Genomic DNA, 20,707 nt, shown 5'->3' on the forward strand with positions numbered 1-20,707 from the left:
TGGAATGTGCCAGTCTGCAACATTCACTTGAGGACAACTTATTGCACTAGAAGATTTATCAAGAATTCCCTTTTGGATTTATAGTGATTACATTATATTTATTGTCCCTAGTTCTGGTCTCCCCAGCAAGTGGAAACATCTTATCTCCACCTATCCTGTCAAACCACTTTCATTGTAATAAGGATTTCTATCAGCCCTTCAGCCTTTTCTTTACTAGAAGGGAATAAAGCCTGAGCCTGTTACTTCTTGTTGGTTATAATCTTTTTCTATCTAATGAATTATTCTGCATCTGCTCACTGATTCTATATTCATTCCTTAAAAGCACTGTGGTATACATTCACCACATGAACTGCAATAGCTCAGGAAGACATTTATTTATTTTTCTTGAAATAATATGTTTAGATTTTAATTCTAAGTGCATCACAAGGGCAATTTGGGATAAGCAAAAATAGAGGCCTTGCCAATGATACTTGCATTCCATCGATGAATAAGAAAAATTATTTTTTATATTATCGAGATTGGAACCGTGCACAATCCTCCAAATGTGACCTAACCAAGGTTCTAATAGTTTAACAGAAACGTGGATATATCTAAGCATGTCTGGCAGTCATTTTGTGCACAAGAAGATAATCTCCCAGACTTCCCTGAGGCCTCGATTTGCTAAGTGACCACTTCAAAAGTGATGCATCACTCATGAAGAATTTTGGAACATATGTGTAATAAAACACAGGTTGCTTGGTACAAATGCAAAGACTGACAAAACACAGTCAGAGAGATGCTTGGCCTCATTATGTTGAATCTTTGTAGCCATGAACTACAGCTCCCCAGAATAAAATACATTGGAGCTGATTCCAGTGTAGCTGAATTCTAGTACATATCTCCAAAGAAGAAGACAAGAGGACAAAATTAAATCTTATTCCAAACAAAGAATAGAATTAGCAGATGTTTCAACATCTATTTACCTGCTCTTCATTTTCAGTGATTTAGTCTCCACAAGAGTAGAGAATTCTAGACATTCACTATGCTCTGAGAGAAAAGGAATCTGGCACATTTAAATTTTAAATGAGAGTCCCCTCTTTCTGCAACTACGTGTCCTAGTCTGAGATTGCCCTATTAGTCACACAGTCAAACAGCACAGGAACAGATCCTTCGGTCCAGTGGTAACATCTTCTAAACATCTACCCTCTCAAGCCCCCTCAAGCCTTGTATTTTTTCACCTTTTCATTCTTCTAAATTCTAGACCATAAAGGCTGAACCTGTTTGACTATTTTTGATAAGTAAACACCATCATTCCAGAAATCAATCTATTTTGAACTACATCCAATACCAGCATAACCTTGCATAATTAACAAGGGCCAAAACAGTACATAGCAGTCCTGATGTGGTCTGACCACCACCAGTGTTATAACAAAATTTCCCTATTTTAAAACTCTAATCCCTTAGCAATGAAGGACAACATTCTCTTTGTCTTCTTAATTGCTTGCTGCAACTGCATGCTAACATTTTGTGTTTTATGCATTGGAACATGCAGATCCTTCAGTGCTGTACTTTTTTAGGAGTCTCTCATCACTTAAATAATACTCTGCCTTTTGATTTTTGCAACCAAAATACATGACCTCATGCTTTTCTACATGAAATTCAATCTGTGAAGTTTTTATCCACACTCACCAATCTGTATACCCTTGCAGATTCATTATGCCCACATCACAACATGCCCTTCATCATATTGTTTCAATCATCGGTAAATTTGGAAACCTTACATACTGTACCCTTCTCCAAGTTATTAATATTGATGGTAAATAACTGAGGCCATGAGATTAATCTTTGTGGCACTCTTTACAACCTGAAAGACTTATTAATTCTGACTCTCTGTCTTCTGTGTGTTAACCAATCCTCAACAGGTGAATGCACTACTTCAATGCCATAAACTGCTATCTTGTTCATGAATGCCCTCTGGAAATCCAAATGTACTACAGCCACCAGTTCCCTCTTATCAAATTTTCTTGTTATATCCTCAAAGAGTTTCAGCAAATTTGTCAAGCATAATTTTCCTTTCATAACACAGTTGGCTCAGTTTGATTGTTTTAAGCTTTTCTGATTGTCCTGCTATTTCTTCCTTCAAAATGGACTCAAGCATATTCCAATGACAGTCACCAATAAACAAGATCTCTTTATGTTTCGACATTTCCCACTGTATTATCATTTAAATAATACTCCGTCATTCTGGTTTCTACTAAAATGAACAACTTCACTTAGAGTCATAGAGATGTACAGCATGGAAACAGACCCTTCGGTCCAACCTGTCCATGCCGACCAGATATCCCAAACCAATCTAGTCCCACCTGCTAGCACCCGGCCCATATCCCTCCAAACCCTTCCTATTCATATACCCATCCAAATGCCTCTTAAATGTTGCAATTGTATCAGCCTCCACCACTTCCTCTGGCAGCTCATTCCATACACGTACCACCCTCTGTGTGAAAATGTTGCCCCTTAGGTCTCTTCTATATCTTTCCCCTCTCACCCTAAACCTATGCCATCTAGTTCTGGGAAAAGATTTTGTCTGTTTATCCTATCCATGCCCCTCATGATTTTGTAAACCTCTATAACGTCACCCCTCAACCTCCAGGGAAAACAGCCCTCGCCTGTTCAGCCTCTCCCTACAGCTCAAATCCTCCAACCCTGGCAATATCTTTGTAAATCTTTTCTGAACCCTTTCAAGTTTCACAACATCTTTCCGATAGGAAGGAGACCAGAATTGCACGCAATATTCCAACAGTGGCCTAATCAATGTCCTGTACAGCTGCAACATGATCTTCCAACTCCTGTACTCAATACTCTGACCAATAAAAGAAAGCATACCAAACGCCTTCTTTCCATCACTTATCCATCTTAAACTGCAGTCACCATACATTTGCCCACTCAGTCATCTTGCCTAAGTCGCCCTGAAGCCCCATAAGATCCTCCTCACTACTCACAATCCAACCTGGTTGTTTTGTTGTAAGCAAACTTGGAAATATTACATTTGACTCCTTCATCCAGTCATTGTTGTATATTGTGAATAGCTGGGGCTCAAGTATTGATGCTTGTGGTTCTCCACTATTCATTGCCTTCCACTTCAAAAACAATCCATTTATCCCTACTCTCTGTTTCCCATCTCCTAGCCAATTCTGAGTTCTTACATGTATGTTATTACCCATCCCATGTGCTTTGATTTTGCACACAAGCCTCTTACGTAGGATTTTATCAAACGCTTTCTGAAAATACACCATGTCCACTGGTTCACCCTCAGCTATTCTACTAGTTACAACCTCAAAACACTCCAGTACATTTGTCAAATATTTCTTTCATAAGTCTATTGTGTAATACCATTAGTAGTTTTTAAGTATTCTGTTATCACATCCTTTTATAGACTCCGGCACTTTCCGTACTACTGATGTTAGACTAACAGTTCCATAGTCTCTGGTTTTCTCTCTCCCTCCTTTTTTAACCAGTTACATTTGCCACTCTTCTATCTGCCAGGATACTTCCGGAATAAAGCACATGAACAAGGAACAAGAGTAGGCCGCTCTGCCCTTCAATCCTGCTTTGCCATTCAATAAGATCATGGTTGGATCTGATTTTAACCTCAACTCTACATTCCCGTAGATCCCCAATTATCATTCATCGCCTTGGTAATCAAGAATCTGCCTGGAAAATATTTCAAGATTTTGCATCCATTGTCTTTTGAGGAAAGGAATTCCAAATACCCTCAACCTTCGGAGAGAAAAAGTGTTTCTTCATCTCAATTTTAAAAGGGCGACCCTTATTTTTAAGCTATAACTCTTAGTTCTAGATTCTCCCACAAAACAAAACAAGTTTTCAATATCCACCCAGATAAGTCACTTCAGGATCTTATATGTTTCAATTAAGTTACCTCTGGCTCTTCTAAACTCTAGAGGATACAGGTCTAACCTGTTTTTTTTAATTTCAAAAATATACTTTATTCATAAAATATTTTGATGATCTGTATAGTTGGTCACGCCATACATATGGAAACATTCCATTTCTTTGCATTCAGAGATCAGAATTTATCATTTGTATATACAGGTCTGTACATTTATCAATCATATGTCCACATATTTAGCTGAGGTGTCAGCAGAGCCCAAATGACTGCGTGGGCCCCCTGTTCTTCTTAGGCAGGCAGATGTTACACGATGGTCTTTCCCCACCGCGCCTTGGCGGCAGCTGCCCCAAGCTTCAGCGCGTCCCTCAACACATAGTCCTGGACCTTAGAATGTGCCAGTCTGCTACACTCAGTCGGGGTCAACTCCTTCAGCTGGAAGATCAACAGGTTTCGGACCGCCCAGAGAGCGTCCTTCACCGAGTTGATGATCCTCCAGGCACAGTTGATGTTCGTCTCGGTGCGCGTCCCGGGGAACAGACCGTAGAGCACTAAGTCCCGCATCACGATGCTGCTCGGGATGGACCTCGACAAACCACACCATGCCTCTCTAGGCACATTCCAGAAGGAGGTATGTGACAGTCTCGTTTCCCCCCCGCTGCAGCCGCTTCGAGGGCACGTGTGGTGCGGGAGAGAGTCCGGGCCTGCATAAAGGATCTCACAGGCAGAGCCCTTCTCACCACCAGCCAAGCCATGTCTTGTTGGAAAGTTCTGGCGATGAGGCATTCTGCCAAATGGCTTTGACAGTCTGCTCAGGGAACCGCTCGATAGGATCTGCCCTCTCCTTTTCCCGAAGGGTCTCAAGGACACTACGTGCTGACCACTTCCTGATGGACTTGTGGTCAAAGGTGTTTTTCTTCATAAACTTCTCCACGAAGGACCGGTGATATGGAACAGTCCAACTACTCGGAGCGTTCCGCGGCAGCGAGGCCAGGCCCATCCTTCGCAACACCGGGGATAGGTAGAACCTCAGTACGTAGTGACACTTGGTGTTTGCGTACCGGGGATCCATGCACAGCTTGATGCAGCCACACACAAAGGTGGCCATCACGGTCAGAGTGGCATTGGGTGTATTTTTTCCCTTGTTGCCCAGATCTTTATACATCGAGTCTCTTCGGACCCGGTCCATCTGTTTAGCCTTTCTTCATTAGGCAATCCACTCATTCCATGTATTAGTCTAGCATAGCATTGTCTGTTTTGCAGAGATGTAGCTCTCTCTGGAGATTTGTTTTTTAACTGGTTCAAGGTGGAATTTTCCTTTGTTTAAGAAACTTATCCTTTGGTGCAATTCATTTTTAAAGTGACCATGGTTATAAGGTTACCGTTGCAAAAATCTAAATCATGTTCTGTAAGAGGCAATCTGGAAACAACTGCTCTTCCACCTGTAATTCTTAGCTTTTGTTCTGGTCAAATGCTTTATTCATCAATCATCATCATTGATCAGTTAAATTATATTATCTCCGGAATGAGAATTCCTCACAAGTCTTGGCATGCTTCTCTATAATCCTCCTGGAGTTATATAGACAAGTGACTTGTAGCCATATTTTAGGTTCTTGTGTTTAGTTTACTGTCATACAACCATATTGGAAGAGATGCCAGTGTTTGAAACAGGATTTTATGAATAAACCCTATCAAGTCATTTGGGAACATTTGGAACAATTGCAAGCATATGGATAAAAGAGTACACAATTGGTAGACTGTCTTGATTTCTTAATCTCAATGAGAAACACATCATACTGTTTAATAGTTCTATTTTCAGAGTTAACTTTTGTTTTGAGAGAACTATAAATAAGTTAAGATTTCATTGTGAATCATGCAGTTGCAATGTACCAAAATGCAGTCAAAGCCCATTCATAGGATAATGAATTAAGTTTTAAATAAACCCAATAAAAATGACATTACCAGTTGGATATTCTTGGAAATTGTTGTTTAAAATTTCACAGGACCACGGATGAGTCAAGATTTGTTTCTCATGCTCTTGCAGACAGATTCCTGAGGTGTTGTTGATAAATGTTTTACCTACTCTCCATCTGAGCTGGTGAGGAGCATACAATGACTAAGTCATTGGAGCTCAGCAGAGTTGGGAAAGGCAGATAGGAGAGCAGATGAGGTTAGGGCAGGCAGGATAGCTCTGCAAGGGATCTGGAAATTTGAACTGGGAAGAGAATTAGAGAACAGTGGTGGGGGTTGCGATGGGAGAGCGGGAGCCAAACTTGCACCATTTAAAACCATAATTCTTTGAGGAACATAGATTAAAACAGTAGGTAATCACTTCAACTGAGTAAACAATGACCCAGCATTTAATTTACTGCTGTTAATATAGCAACTAACCATGTGCAAGTGATATACTGAGTTGTGAATCTACACAAATTGCTGAACAGTTTGCATTGTTCCTCAGTTAACCCCATGTAATGACAGTTTGTTGTCAACCACTGTGTATATCATGAGGTTGCTGCAGTTATACATGAATGACCCATTTAGGGCTCGAACTTAATATTTCCTTACCTGACTAGCTCGGAAAGGGGCAAGTGAAACTGTAAAATGTTATTTTTAAATTTACAACTTAAATTTATTTTTATTTCTTCTTGTGACTCTTCCTTTCTGCCTTTTGTTTTGCCATCTTTCATTCTAATCTATATTTTCCACTAATGTGGATGTAATTTCACTCTTAATTAAATCTCCTTTTTCTTCATTCCTTGGTTGTTTTCTCAATGCTAATATTTGATTTAAGGAAGCAGACTGTCATATCAATTGCTCATTGATGCTTCAGATCTCCTGTTTGTCTTCACTTTATCTGATATCAACTTAAATGTTCCAACAAGTTAGGATGCATAAAATATTGGAGCCAAAGTATGAGGAAAAATGTCTTACTAACAAGGCAGGCCATGAGACATTCCTTTCCAGCAAGTTCTGACCCAATATTTCTAGGAGTGAGCAATCAACTTACTGTTCTGATCTCAGTTGCTGGTAATTCTGGACAAGTCAGATCCTAGAACGTAATCTGATTTGAGAGACCAAAAGTTTTATATTTGCAGATTTTTTACTGTAGTGGTCAGAGACTGAATGCATTTACAAGAGTCTCCAAATATATATTTTGCAAAAGAATGTAAAAGTTTATTATACATAAAAGTGAAAAAATGTATTAACTATATTATATAAATATTATTTGGTACTGCCTTAATGCAAATATTAGAAGTAGAGATTCAGTCGTTCTCCCTCCAAAATTGATGCTGATCGTAGTCAAACTTCAATGAAGGATCACCTTGTCTCTACTATAAAGTTCCTTCTTCTGTTGGCATGGCTGTAGTTGGTTTATGGAACTTTCTTATGATTGATTTCTAATACTTTCAGAGCAAACACGAGGGTTTTTCATACTCTGAGCTTCCGGCAGTTTTCTGTTTTTGGTTGTTCATAGCCTCATAGTGCAGAAACAGGCTATTCAGCCCATCAATCACACACTGGCTCTCCGAACAGCATCCAACTCAGACCTGCCCCCTACCCTGTCCCTGCAACACTGCATTCTCCATGGCTAATCCACCTAATCCCTGGACTGTATGGGTAATTTTGCACTACTTAAACTGCACATTTTTAGACTGTGAGAGGAAACCAGAGCATACGGAGGAAATCCACACAGACATGGGTGAATGTGCAAATTTTGCATCAGGCATCAGAGAGTGAACTCAAACCCAGGTTCTTGGCACTGTGAAGCAGCAGTACTAGCCACTAAACCACTGTGTTGCCCCAACTGTTGCTTTTATCAGCTGCTCAGGCTTTTTTTTCCAGCTCCGACATTTTGAAGACTACAAAACTAATAGCACCTTACTGGTCTGACAGAACCTGCACACTGTGATATTGGACTCCTGTTGCTAGGTAACCGCAGATTTTCTTTTCCATCCTTTTTCCTAAAGTATTGAATAGTTACCTCACTCCCACACTGTAAACCCTGATTTGAAATGCATGCATCGGCAATGTTCAGCCCAATGCCAGTCACAGAACAAGTCTAAAATGAAACAAACCCATTTCTCCCCTTCTAAACACACACAATATAGAAATACAAATGAAACTTAAAGCTCAATAATATTTCTCTGCTTTAGAACACCCACCTTAATGGCATTGTGGGTTTACCTGCATAAAGTTGACCACATGGGTTGAAAAAGGCACCTCACTGCCACTTTTTGATAGTAACTAGGAATGGCCAATAAATGCTGGCCCAAGCAGCAACAACCACATATGAACCTTGAATTAATAAAAAAACAAATTTCCAAATAATATATTATGCATCATTATCACATTATGGATAAGATCCAGAGGAAACTGATGGAAGTCAAGATAGGAAAGAGTAACATTCTGGAACATGAGCTCAATGTTGCAAGCTTGGGAGGAGCTTAAGTTTGTACCTATTTTTCCCACTGGGGGCTTTCCTCTCCTCATGTCTGGATCTGTCGTAGACTAATTTACAAGATTGATTGTTGTGATTAGCCCATTACAAGAGCTTTGTAATTAGTCCCAAACACTCTGTTTTTTTTCCCTAAAAGCTCAGTAATTTACTTCTCTTTCCAACTACCCATTTGCACGTTACTTGAAAGCTGACACCACTTATATTTTCTCGGCAGCACATTTCCATCCCAACTTGCTACTTTCCAGATATATTATTATATCCCCTTCTGGTCCTTTTATGAATTGTGAAAGTAAAGTCAATGCATGATGGTCCACAGACTTGTATCAATACAAATGGCATGAACTTCTGATTTGTTGCAAAAACCCATTTGGTTCACTAATATCCTGTTATCAGCTCCCTATGATTCTCATCCGACATTTCAAACTTTATTCAATGCTGCCTCAAGAGAAAGTAAGGAAAACTGACACTCACAGCATGGGCCTGGTCAGGTATTCAGGCACTGGGCATGTGCCACATTAAATCAAAGTTAATTGGACACATTGGAGTAAAAGTGCGTTTATGTTTAATCTATTTTATGGTCATAAAATGAGAACAATGTAAACCAATTTTTGAACAAGAAATCCTGCATCTGATCCCTGGTGGCTGAGCGAAACCAGTGTTTGAATTTCAAAATGTGAAGAAGTTCCACATGCCAATTGCAGCAGCCAGAGGCAAGATTTCTAATCAGGTGATGCAGAACTAATGTACATATGAGGTAAAAGCCTAATTTATTAACCACAAAAGGTATTTGTAAGAGTTTCTCTTTTTACCTCAACAACAAGTGATAGTGATTGCATCACCCTTCAGAACCTCAATTTCCTAAACCCTAATCTTCATCTTTCCATCCAAATTCCACTTTATTTTTGAACTCTTTCTCTCCTACTTTGTCTCAAATGTTGCTGATCCCATTTGCCTCACAGTTGCCTGATTAAAACCATTAACCTCTCCCTCTTTCTTTTCAAACTGCTAATCACTGGTTTTCATTTCCTAATCTTCCAGACTCATATTGCAGACTCTTTCCCTGAATCCCCTATCTCCTCTATTTGCCTCCCTGTCTTTCTCCCTTTATCAGGGACTAGATCCCTAACTGTGGGTCAGTAGGTTGGGGCGATATGAGATTATGGAGTGAGGGAGAGGGGATCCAGGGAGAGGAAGACAGAGAGGTTGCAGGTAGAGAAGGGTAAAGAGGAGCCACAAAGTGGAGCAGCAGAGAGCTGAGGCAATGGGTTAGAGGGAGCAAAGGGGGACAGGGGATACAGGGTGAGTGGGAGCAGGGAGAGGAGAGAATGGAGTAGAAGTACAGAGAGAGGATGTACAGGAAGAGGGAGAAGAGCAAGATTGAGGAGTGGGTCTTGGTGAACAAACAGCAGTTGAGAAGTGGAATGAGGAGAATGAGGGAGAAGGAGAACATGGGACACAAGGAGAACAGGAGCAGGGAGAGAAGCTGGGAGATTAGGAGAAGAGGTGCAGATTTGAGTCTCATTTGTTACGCAAGGGTCAGCTCCTCTGGGTAAGATAGTTGCACATCTTCCTAATCTCAGACCAAGGACAGACAATAACTGCCAGTGCTGCCCAACCACAAGATACTAAAAATACTTGGCAATGCATTTAATCATCATTCTGCTCTTTAAGAAACACACAGCTTTGGTGGGAGATGGGTATAACTTTCGTTGTATTTGTATGTTGGTCTCCTCAGTGAACACACAGAGGGGAAAGATTGGCTGATATGAATGTAATTATTAGAGAAGTCAATGCGTTAAATGAGAATATAGGACATGGGGACGCCATTCAACCTTTTGAGATGCCTCAGCCATTTCATTAGGTCATGATCAGGGTCAGTATTTTAGCCACATCTTTGTTCTGTAATCTTTAATCCCTTGAGTGACAAGAATCAATCAAACTCAGATTTAAATTTATCATTTGACCCTGGTTTTTGGTTGTGAAGTTGCAGATATCCACTACCCTCTGTGTGACTCCTCCACTATCAACCAGAAGCCTGACTGGATTGTGGCACACTGCTGGGCAATTTAGCTTTAATTTTAATCTTCCAACTCCAATGTAATGCTTTTTGAAGATCCAGTCTTAATATTAATTTTTGTCCTGTAAATATATTTTTGGCGGACATTATGAAACTGAATGTCAAAGTGACATTTTTGTTTTGCTGCTAAGGAGTTTGCCCCAACTTTTGATCATCAGTAAACTAATCATGTTGATGGAATGTTTTACCCTGGAGAGGATGTGGTCTTGGTCACTATAAATGAAACAATGCTTTCACTGATGTTCTGTTTTGTGACTAAGATTAAGAAAGAAACACTTGCATTTATATAGCACCTTTCATGGCCTCAGGAAGTACTAAGGCATTTGACAGCCAGTTTTTTGAAAAGTAAACAACATTGTAATGTAGGAAACAGGGCAGGAAAGAATAAGCTGGTGTGTACCATTCCTACCTTCTTCTTGTCAGGGGAAATTGCCACCATGTTCTACAAACATTTCTGTCACAAATGACCAGTTAATCTGATATATATGATACTGGCTGGGTGATAAATATTTAGCACAGACATTGGGGAGAACTCCCCTGCTCTTCTTTGAAGTGGTGTCTGGGATCTTCTACATTTAGCTGAGTGGAAAGACAGGACTTCTGCTCAACGTCTCATTTCAAAGAATCTATTGGAAGGATGTTGTGAAACTTGAAAAGGTTCAGAAATGATTTACAAAAATGTTGCCAGGGTTGGAGGATTGGAGCCAAAGGGAGAGGCTGAATAGTCTGGGGCTGTTCTCCCTGGAGCGTCTGAGGCTGAGTGGTGACCTTGTGGAGGTTTGTAAAATCATGAAGGGCATGGATAGGCTAAATAGACAAAGCCTTTTCCCTGGGAATTGGGAGTCCAGAACTAGAGGGCATAGGTTTAGGGTGAGAAGGGAAAGATACAGAAGGAACCTAAGGGGCAACTTTTAAACACAGAGGTTGGTGCGTGTATAGAATGAGCTGCCAGAGGAAGTGGTGGAGGCTGGTACAATTGCAGCATTTAAAAGCCATCTAGATGGGTATATGAAAAGGAAGAGTTTAGAGCGATATGGGCCAAGTGCTGGCAAATGGGACTAGATTAGGTGAGGATATCTGGTTGGCATGGATGAGTTGGACCAAAGGGCAGCACGGTGGCACAGTGGTTAGCACTGCTGCCTCACAGTGCCAGAGATCCGGGTTCAAATCCCACCTCAGGCAACTGTTTGTGTGGGGTTTGCACATTCTCCCTGTGTCTGCATGGGTTTCCTCCAGGTGCTCCGGTTTCCTCCCACAGTCCAAAAATGTGCAGGTTAGGTGAATTGGCTATGCTAAATTGCCCGTAGTGTTAGGTGAAGGGGTAAATGTAGGGGAATGGGTCTGGGTGAGTTGCTGTTCGGAGGGTCAGTGTGGACTTGGTGGGCCGAAGGGCCTGTTTCCACACTGTAAGTAATCTAAAATATCAAAGGGTCTGTTTCCATTTGTACGTCTCTATGATTTTATGACTCTATTTAATAAGATTAATGCTATAGATTATAGGCTCAAGCCTGTAGAGTGAGGTTTAAGCTTATGACTTTTTGAGGCAAGAGTGCCTCAAAATATATTGCCAAGATAACAGGACACTGGGTGTTTGACTCTCAACCCATGGACATAAATCCAAACCTTGGATGAGGTCTGATTTAAAAGATTAACTTTGGCACACATTGAAATTAATGAATGGGCTTTGATCTGCACTGAAGCTAATGAATGTTTTCCCATTAATTCATGGGATGTTGATATGGTGGCAAGGTTAGCTATTAATAACCATCCCTGATCACTCTTGCAAAGATGCTGGAGAACCACCTTGTTGAACCACTGGAGTGCATGTGATGAAGGGATATTCATAGTACTGTTAGAGGGGGAATCTCCATTATTTGACACAGCAACAGTCAAAGAACAGCGGTTTAGTTCAAACTAAGATGATTCCCCAAGCAATATCTGAATACCAGATTAGAGGCTTAGAAAGAACTTGCAGTTAGTGGTGCTGATATGCATCTGGTATCCTCGCCTTTCTGGGTGATAGAGGTCGCAAGTTTGGAAAGCGCTATTGAAGAAACCTTAGCGCATTGCGCCAAAGCATTTTGTAGTATATACTACTGCTGCTGTGTATTGATGAGTGAAGTGAATGAATGTTCAAGTTTGGTAAATGGAGTATCAATCAAGTGGGCTTCTTGTCTTGGGTGATATCAAATTTCTTGAGTTAATGCTGTACACATCTAGGCAAGTGGCAAGTATTCCATCACACTCCTGATTTGTGGCTTGTGGATAGTGGATATACTTTTTGGGAGTCAGACGTGAAATGATTCAGCTTCAGAAGTCACAACCTTTGATCAGATCATATAGCCCCAGTTAAGATTCTGGTCAATGGTAACACACAAGATGGTGATTGTGGGAGATTCAGTGGTAGTAACACTATTAAGTGTCAAGAGAGGTGATTGAACTCTCATTGGAGAAGGCCACTGCCTGCTACTTGTATGGTGCAAATGTTTTATCAGCCCAAGCATGGACATTGTCCAAATCTTACAACCTTAAAATATCCATTTACTTCATACATTATTGTTATTATCTCTTCACAGACAGACATTTCCTGATATTTAACCACTAGAAAATATCTTCCAACTGCCAACATCTCAACTATTAGAATTTCCTCAATGTTATGCTATGGTGGTGGATCGATGCAACTTGCATTTTTTCTAAGCACTTCTAACATAGTACACCACTCTAATGCACATCACAGGAGTGTTACTGTTACGACACAGGGTAAACACTCCTGCTTAATTTAAACCAGCAACGCAAAAAAATTTATCCCAAGCCATAATCTGTGAAAATTCAAGAGGCCAAGAACTATTTAAAGTAAAAATTAACAACATTATTCTTAAAGTAGATTTTAAAGATGGGCTCTGAGGACGAGTGATGATGTGGAGGTGCCAGTGTTGGTCCGGGGTGAACAAAGTTAAAAATCACACAACACCAGGTTACCTGGTGGACTATAACCTGGTATTGTGTGATTTTTATCTAAGGAGGAGAAAGAAGTGGAATTGAGGGAGAGGTTTGGGAAGAGGATTCCAGAGGTTCACAGCTGAAAGTGAGAGTGCTAATAGAAGAACAAGAAAAATCAACATGAAAACAAAACAGAGACTCAGAGATTGTAGGATAGAAAGCCCTGGTGCAGTATCAACATTCTCTCCTTTCAGTCATAGAGTCATAGAGATGTACAGCATGGAAACAGACCCTTCAGTCCAACCCGTCCATGCCAACCAGATATTCCAACCCAATCTAGTCCCACCTGCCAGCACCTGGCCCATATCCCTCCAAACCCTTCCTGTTCATATACCCGTCCAAATGCCTCTTAAATGTTGCAATTGTACCAGCCTCCACCACTTCCTCTGGCAGCTCATTCCATACACGTACCACTCTCTGTATGAAAAAGTTGCCCCTTAGGTCTCTTTTATATCTTTCCCCTCTCACCCTAAACCTATGCCTTCTAGTTCTGGACTCCCCAACTCCAGGGAAAAGACTTTGCCTATTTACCCTATCCATGCCCGTCATAATTTTGTAAACCTCTATAACGTCACCCCTCAGCCTCCGATGCTCCAAGGAAAACAGCCACAGCCTGTTCAGCCTCTCCCTATAGCTCAAATCCTCCAACCCTGGCAACATCCTTGTAAACCTTTTCTGAATCCTTTCAAGTTTCACAACATCTTTCCGATAGGAAGGAGACCAGAATTGCACGCAATATTCCAACAGTGGCCTCACCAATGTTCTATACAGCCGCAACATGACCTCCCAACTCCTGTACTCAATACTCTGACCAATAAAGGAAAGCAAAGCAAACGCCTTCTTCACTATCCTATCTCCCTGCGTCTCCACTTTCAAGGAGCTAAGAACCTGCACTCCAAGGTCTCTTTGTTCAGCAACACTCCCTAGACCTTACCATTTAGTGTATAAGTCCTGCTAAGATTTACTTTCCCAAAATGCAGCACCTCGCATTTATCTGAATTAAACTCCATCTGCCACTTCTCAGCCCATTGGCCCATCTGGTCCAGATCCTGTTGTAATCTGAGGTAACCCTCTTCGCTGTCCACTACACCTCCAATTTTGGTGTCATCTGCAAATTTACTAACTGTACCTCTTATGCTCACATCCAAATCTATAGATTGTGTTGAACTCACCATATACTGAATCCCACTTCAGAGACTTTAAACACATAAATCTAGCCTGACACTCCCACTGCAGAACTGAGGAAGCTCTGCAATGTCAGAGGTACTGTCTTTTGAATGAGATATTAAACCAAGATCTGCTAACCGCCATCTCAGGTGGAAATAAAAGATACATTGGCACAGTATTATGAAGAAGAATAGGAAAATCCCCTATTCATTAAACATATTTGTGCTAATATTGCAGTCACCCTGGACTGTGCTTCTTCCATAGTTTCATGGTTGCATTCCTATACCCTCAGAGAGCACTGGGTGTCTGTACTGCATTCTTACTCTGACTTTGCTGAATCTCTGTTCTTACCTTATTTTCGCAGCAGGTTCAGTAGTCAGACTACAGCTCTGAGGCATAGTTCTTCCATTTCTCCCTTCTTCGGATCTTGGTAGCATGTTACTTGGTGTTTGAGTTACATCATCATGTTCAATTGTCACTATTAAAATGTTCCCATTATGGTCCATATGTTACACCTGAAAGACACATGATCTGGCAATAATCACCTTGCTGTCTGCTGGACCTTGCTAGCCTAATTCAAATGTTGTGTTTCCCACAGTACAGCAGTGAATACAAAACCATTTCATTGGTTCTAAGGAGCTTTGAGTGATGCTGAGACTGTGAAAGGTGTTGACCAAATGGAAATCTTTTTTCTGTGCTGATGTTTGTGTAGTCTAATGAAGGGAGGTGGAAATTGACCACAACTGGCAATGACACTCCATATCTGGATGATAGCAGGCATATATGGAAAGTAGGATTGTACATAGTGCTCCAATTATGATCCAATCAAGGTACAAAACATGTTTAACAGAAAATATACTGTGACCGCATCTGGGAGGGTACAAACGTGAAAGGAAGTGGTGAACGCAGCGAGAAGACTGCCTGAAGCCACAGACTACGAATGGTGAAAACAGAGAGATAGCTCTGTAAGTCAGAGAGTGAACAATGCAACAGAGATTCTAAATGAAATGCTATCCCAATGAGCAAAGCAAAGCAAATGTTTGGAAATGTTAAAAGGTCAGTGTTGAGCCAAGGTGGTGATGAAATTCAACTGCCTCATTATTACCAGACCTAAACAGACTTAAATTAATGCTTGCACAGTAGTCACCCAAGTTCAATAAGAAATGCAGCTATTGAAAAGACTCAGAAAAGAGAAACCAGAATGAATGAGGAGTTGGAATGACTGGATAATGAGGAATGCTTGTGTTATTTAGACAAGTTCTCAATGAGAAAATATTGTGAAATAATCCTATTGCTGTTTTTAGGGTTCCACCAGGACTAAAAATAATGGAGAGCATAACAGGCTGTTTGCCCTTATCCAGAATAGTAAAGCCAAGCAGCAAGGCCTGTGCTTGAAGAGTGTTAATTTCAAAGCAAATTTTTATGAAAAGTATTGGTGACTGAGGGTTCATTTTCTAGATCAGGATACGGAAAAACATGATAGAAGCAGAAGCTGTTGATTCCTTCCACTGCAAATTAAAGAGATCTCTTTCACATTCAATGTCCTGTAATATGACTGTACTTGCAACTTTTGGCATGACGTGGTGAGTATAGTGTGACTTGTGAGGAACAGATGAAGGTTTATGGTTCACAAAGCTTTCCACCACTGGGGGTTTTCTTTATCTGGTGTCTGGCCTATTATAAACTCACTGTTAGAGACTGACCACTGTAATTAGTCAGTAGCTGTATTATTGTTGAGTTATGTGATTATGAAGATGGTAGAAGGTGAGCAGATGGACCATGGGTGTTGTTATTTATCTAGCAATTTAGAAGTTCCTGTGTTCAGCAATCCAGGAGTACGGTAAATGATGTACATTTAAGAATATAAACAGTTCCTTACATGAAACAACACCTTCACAAAATTCAGAATAGTATAACACAGTCTTGTCAATTTTGCAGAATAGGATGCACACATTTCCTAGTTCAACATTCCCTCTGTTTTAAGTTATCATTTGTTTGAAAGTACTGAATAAGCTTTTGTTTTATATCAAACTTACAATCAATTCTCTCAATACAGAAACAGGAAACAGATGTGTGGCCTATTGCTCAGGAGATCCTTGTTCATTTACAGCAACAGTCCTTCAGTATCTACAGTGGGCTATACTCAGATCATGGAGGCTGGGAACTGCACACACCTCTCTTAGGTAAGAGGAAATAACTTGCTACTTTTGCAGCGACAGTGGAGTACTTCTGAAATGTAGCCACTGTTATAATGTAGGAACAAAAACAGGAGTTGCTAGATAACCTCAGCAGGTCAGGCAGCATATGTGAAGAGAAATCAAAGTTAATGTTTCGGCTCCGATGGCCCTTCCTCAGAACCGATGGTGGCTAGGAAAATGTCGGCCTATATGCAGAAGATGGGGGCTGTGGCAGGTATGTAAAGAGTAAAAGATAGGTTGGGATAGAGCCCAAAGAAAGAGAAGAACAGTTGGACAAACAAAGGAGTTGATAGCAATCTGGCTGGGAGGATGAATGTCTATTAATGGAGACTGTTAGTGGCTAACAATAGGTAGTATCTAATGGCAAACTATGTAAAAACAAAGATTGGTGTATGTGGTAGGGGGCTCGGGCCTGGGGGAGTTCAGACCATAACACTATTGAACTCAAGTGGAAAGTAGATCCCCAAGTGGAAAATGAGATGTTGTTCTTCCAGTGTGCCCTGAGCTTCACTGGAACACTGTAGCTAGCCTGAGACAGAGATGTTGGCCAGGGAACAGGGTCGTGTGTTAAAGTCGCAGGCAGAATGTAGATGTTCCGTGGAGCTGTCGCCCAGTCTATGCTTTGTTTCCCCAGTGTAGAGGAGACCACGTTGTGAGCAGCAAATGCAGTAGACTAGATTGAGAGAAGTGCAGGTAAAGTGCTGCTTCACCTGGAAGGTATGTTTGGGTCTTTTGATACTGAGGACGGAGAAGATAAATGAGCAAATGTTACACCTTCAGCAGTTGCGGGGATGGTACAGTGGGGCTGTGGCAGAGTGTTGAGAGTTAAGGAAGAGTGGACCTGTGGGCAATGATGGGAACAGTCCCTGTTGTAATGTAGGAGATGTACAGTAAGCTCCTGTAAACTGCAATAATGTAAATGACAAAATAATATGTTTCAGTGCTAAAGGTTAAGGGCTAAATATTAACCAGGATACAAGAGAAACTGTCCTGTTTTCCTTTGGTTTTTATTTCAACCTGGGAATGTAGACTTGGCCTCGGTTGAACAATTCACCCAAATGGCTAGGAAATAATGTTCCTGAAATTGGCCATGTGAACCATTGAACCTGGTCTGTTATTCATTGATATCAAGCCTAATCTTTGACTAGATTCCATTTTCTCACCAGTTCCTGAATTCCTTGATTCCGCAGTGTCCAAATGTCCATAATTGTGAATGGACTCAACAACTGAACCTCCATTGGCCCCTGGATTGCAATGATTCGTCACCCTCTAAGTGAAGTAATTTTCCACTTCAGTTCAAAATGGCCAGCCCCTTATTGCTTAAGTATGCATTCTAGTTCTCAACTCTCTAGCTAGGTTAGAGAGCCTCACAGTATTCCTTTCGGAAACTTAAATGGCTCAATCAGATTATACCTCTAACAGTGCAATGATCCCGCAATGTGGCCCGTCCCACAGTGTTGTGTTCTGTCAGTGAGCCTGGGGTTTAACACATGATGGTAAGTGTCTGTACTGTTTTGTGTTGCTGCCTTTTTTATAGCATGAGGAGGGGAGTGTCTCTTATAGAGACAACTTGTGCCCAATAGAGGCACCCACTCCCACCCAAGCCAAGCTAGACCCTTTTCAGTAACTGCTGCAGTTCTATAAAAGTCCACCAGTTGCAGTGACATTACGGAGAGTATTGAAATGCTGTCCATTTGCTTGGCTGGCAACACATGGAGGTAGAACATTGTCCTAACCCAAGCCACCTATTACTCCAACCAGCAGAGAGTTTACCCCTGATTCCCACTGGTTCCAGTTATGCTAGGGCTCCTTGATGCCACACTTGGTTTAATCTGCCTTTAAGGCTATCACTCTCATCTCAACTCTGGAATTCAGCTCTTTTGTCCATATTTGAACCAAGGCTGTAATGAGGTCATGAGCTGAGTGGTCTGGTGGAACCCAAACTGGGTGTCAGTGGCAGATTATTGCTGAGCAGGTGCAATATTTGATAGTTCTGTTGATGGCACTTTCCATCACCTTACTGATGATCGAGTAAGCTGATGGGATAATAATTTGGCAGATTGGATATGTCCTGCTGTTTGTGTGTGGGACACATCTGGACAGTTATCCATATTGTCAGATAGAGTGTTGTAGCTGTACTAGAACAGCTTGGCCATGGCTGCAGCAGATTCTGAAGCACAAGTCTTCAGTACTATTGCTGGAATGTTGTCAGGGCTCATTGTCTTTGCAGTATCTTGTCATCACCATGCTCTCATTCTGTAACATTGTAGCGCTGCCTCATTGCAGTCCCTCTGACATTGCATCATTCACTCTGTGCTGTCCTCTGACAGTGCAACCTCAAGCCAGATGCAAAAACAGAAATTGTTGCTGAAACTTGGCAGGTCTGACAGCGTCTGAGGAGAGAAAGCAGAGTTAATGTTTCGGGTCCAGTGACCCTTCTTCAGAACTGAAGCCAAATGACCTGCCTCAAGCCATCTAGTGACCTAAGAGCCTTAAAGTAGGTGTAGGATGACCTGGCCCAGCAGAGACAGATTCATTCCCTAACACTTCAACTGAAGCACCAGGTAATTGCCTTGTGTAAAATCCTAACACATGTTTCTGAAGTGGGTCTTGCACTTATAACGTCCAGATTCAGAGGCAAGATGAAATGTGATAATTAAATGGTTTCGCTCATCCTTAGTATTCCACTGGTTTTTCAGATAACAGTAATCAGAACACAAATTGAGTCTAAGGTGTCATTCGGGCGATAATAAGATCCAGAAAGGGTGTATCAGTTCCTTTATGATTGCGATCTCAACAGCTTGACAATTGGTAGACATACCACCCAGTCAGAATTTATTTCTGTTGTGTTTTAATGTCATAGATGCCCTTAATCTAGAACATTCGTCAAGTTGTCCATCATTTGGAAGGTTACAGGGTTTAAGACAATTATCATTGGGTCACAGTCAGTTAGAAGGAGAGAAACATTCATCATCAACTGAAGACAGAAGGACACAGAAAACCAGCAACAGGTAAAACTCAAATATACTTTAATTGCCAGGCAATGAATATGCCACTGGTTGGAATACCATGGTGACACAAATGCTTATATCATGCATTGAAGCAACTATACTTCCTCAATACTGATTCTTTGACAGTGCTCAGTAAAAGTAATGGTTTGGAGGCACCGGTGTTGGACTGGGGTGTACAAAGTTAAAAATCACCCAACACCAGGTTATACTCCAACAGCTTTATTTGGAATCACTAGCTTTCGGAGTGCTGCTCCTTCATTAGGTGGTTGTGGACTGTAATATCGTAAGACACAGAATGTATAGCAGATGTTTACAGTGTGATGCAACAAATTATATATTGAAATCTAGGTCTTTTTCAGTATATAATTTCAGTTGCATCACACTGTAAACTTCTGCTATAAATTCAGTGTCCTACGATCTTATACTCCACAACCACATGACGAAGGAGCAGCGCTCTGAAAGCTGGTGCTTCCAAATATACCTGTTGGACCATAACCTGGAGTTGTGTGACTTTTAACTTAGTGAAAGTAAAGTTGCCACAGTCTTACCAGATCATAGGGCTTCTATTTCATTAGAGAGAGATAACTGGTGGTGGTTTAATCTGAGTGTCACGATGCCTCAGGCAAAGGAAGAGATTGAGAAGGAGAGTCTTCCATGGCATTTCAGATAGTGGGAGAATTAACATCATTCTAAATTGCAAACTAGCCCTCCAGCCAACTGAGCTAACCGACACTGATCCCGAGCTCTTCAGTGTTAGCTTTTTGACATTGCAGCACTTCCTCAGTGTTGACTCTTCAATACTGTGCACTCCCTCTGTGCTGACTTTTGGACACTGCAGTGCTGCCATAGTGCTGACTCTTTGACAGTATAGCACCCCCTCAATACTCCCCTTCTGATACTGAAGTACTCCCT

At 41.2% G+C, this 20,707-nt stretch overlaps 1 protein-coding gene across 3 annotated transcripts in view; it reads left to right on the top strand.

Moving 5' to 3' along the window:
* mrvi1 (murine retrovirus integration site 1 homolog) overlaps positions 1-20,707 on the top strand; it is a 161,688-nt gene that overhangs the window by 52,710 nt on the left and 88,271 nt on the right. For all 3 annotated transcript variants that reach the window (XM_043705685.1, XM_043705686.1, XM_043705687.1), the window contains exons 2-3: positions 16,643-16,769; positions 19,648-19,795. In XM_043705685.1, the coding sequence (XP_043561620.1) occupies positions 16,643-16,769; positions 19,648-19,795 (275 nt within the window). The remainder of the gene's footprint in view (positions 1-16,642; positions 16,770-19,647; positions 19,796-20,707) is intronic.

This window comes from Chiloscyllium plagiosum, chromosome 16 (assembly GCF_004010195.1).
Source record: "Chiloscyllium plagiosum isolate BGI_BamShark_2017 chromosome 16, ASM401019v2, whole genome shotgun sequence".
Taxonomy (NCBI): Eukaryota; Metazoa; Chordata; class Chondrichthyes; order Orectolobiformes; family Hemiscylliidae; genus Chiloscyllium; species Chiloscyllium plagiosum.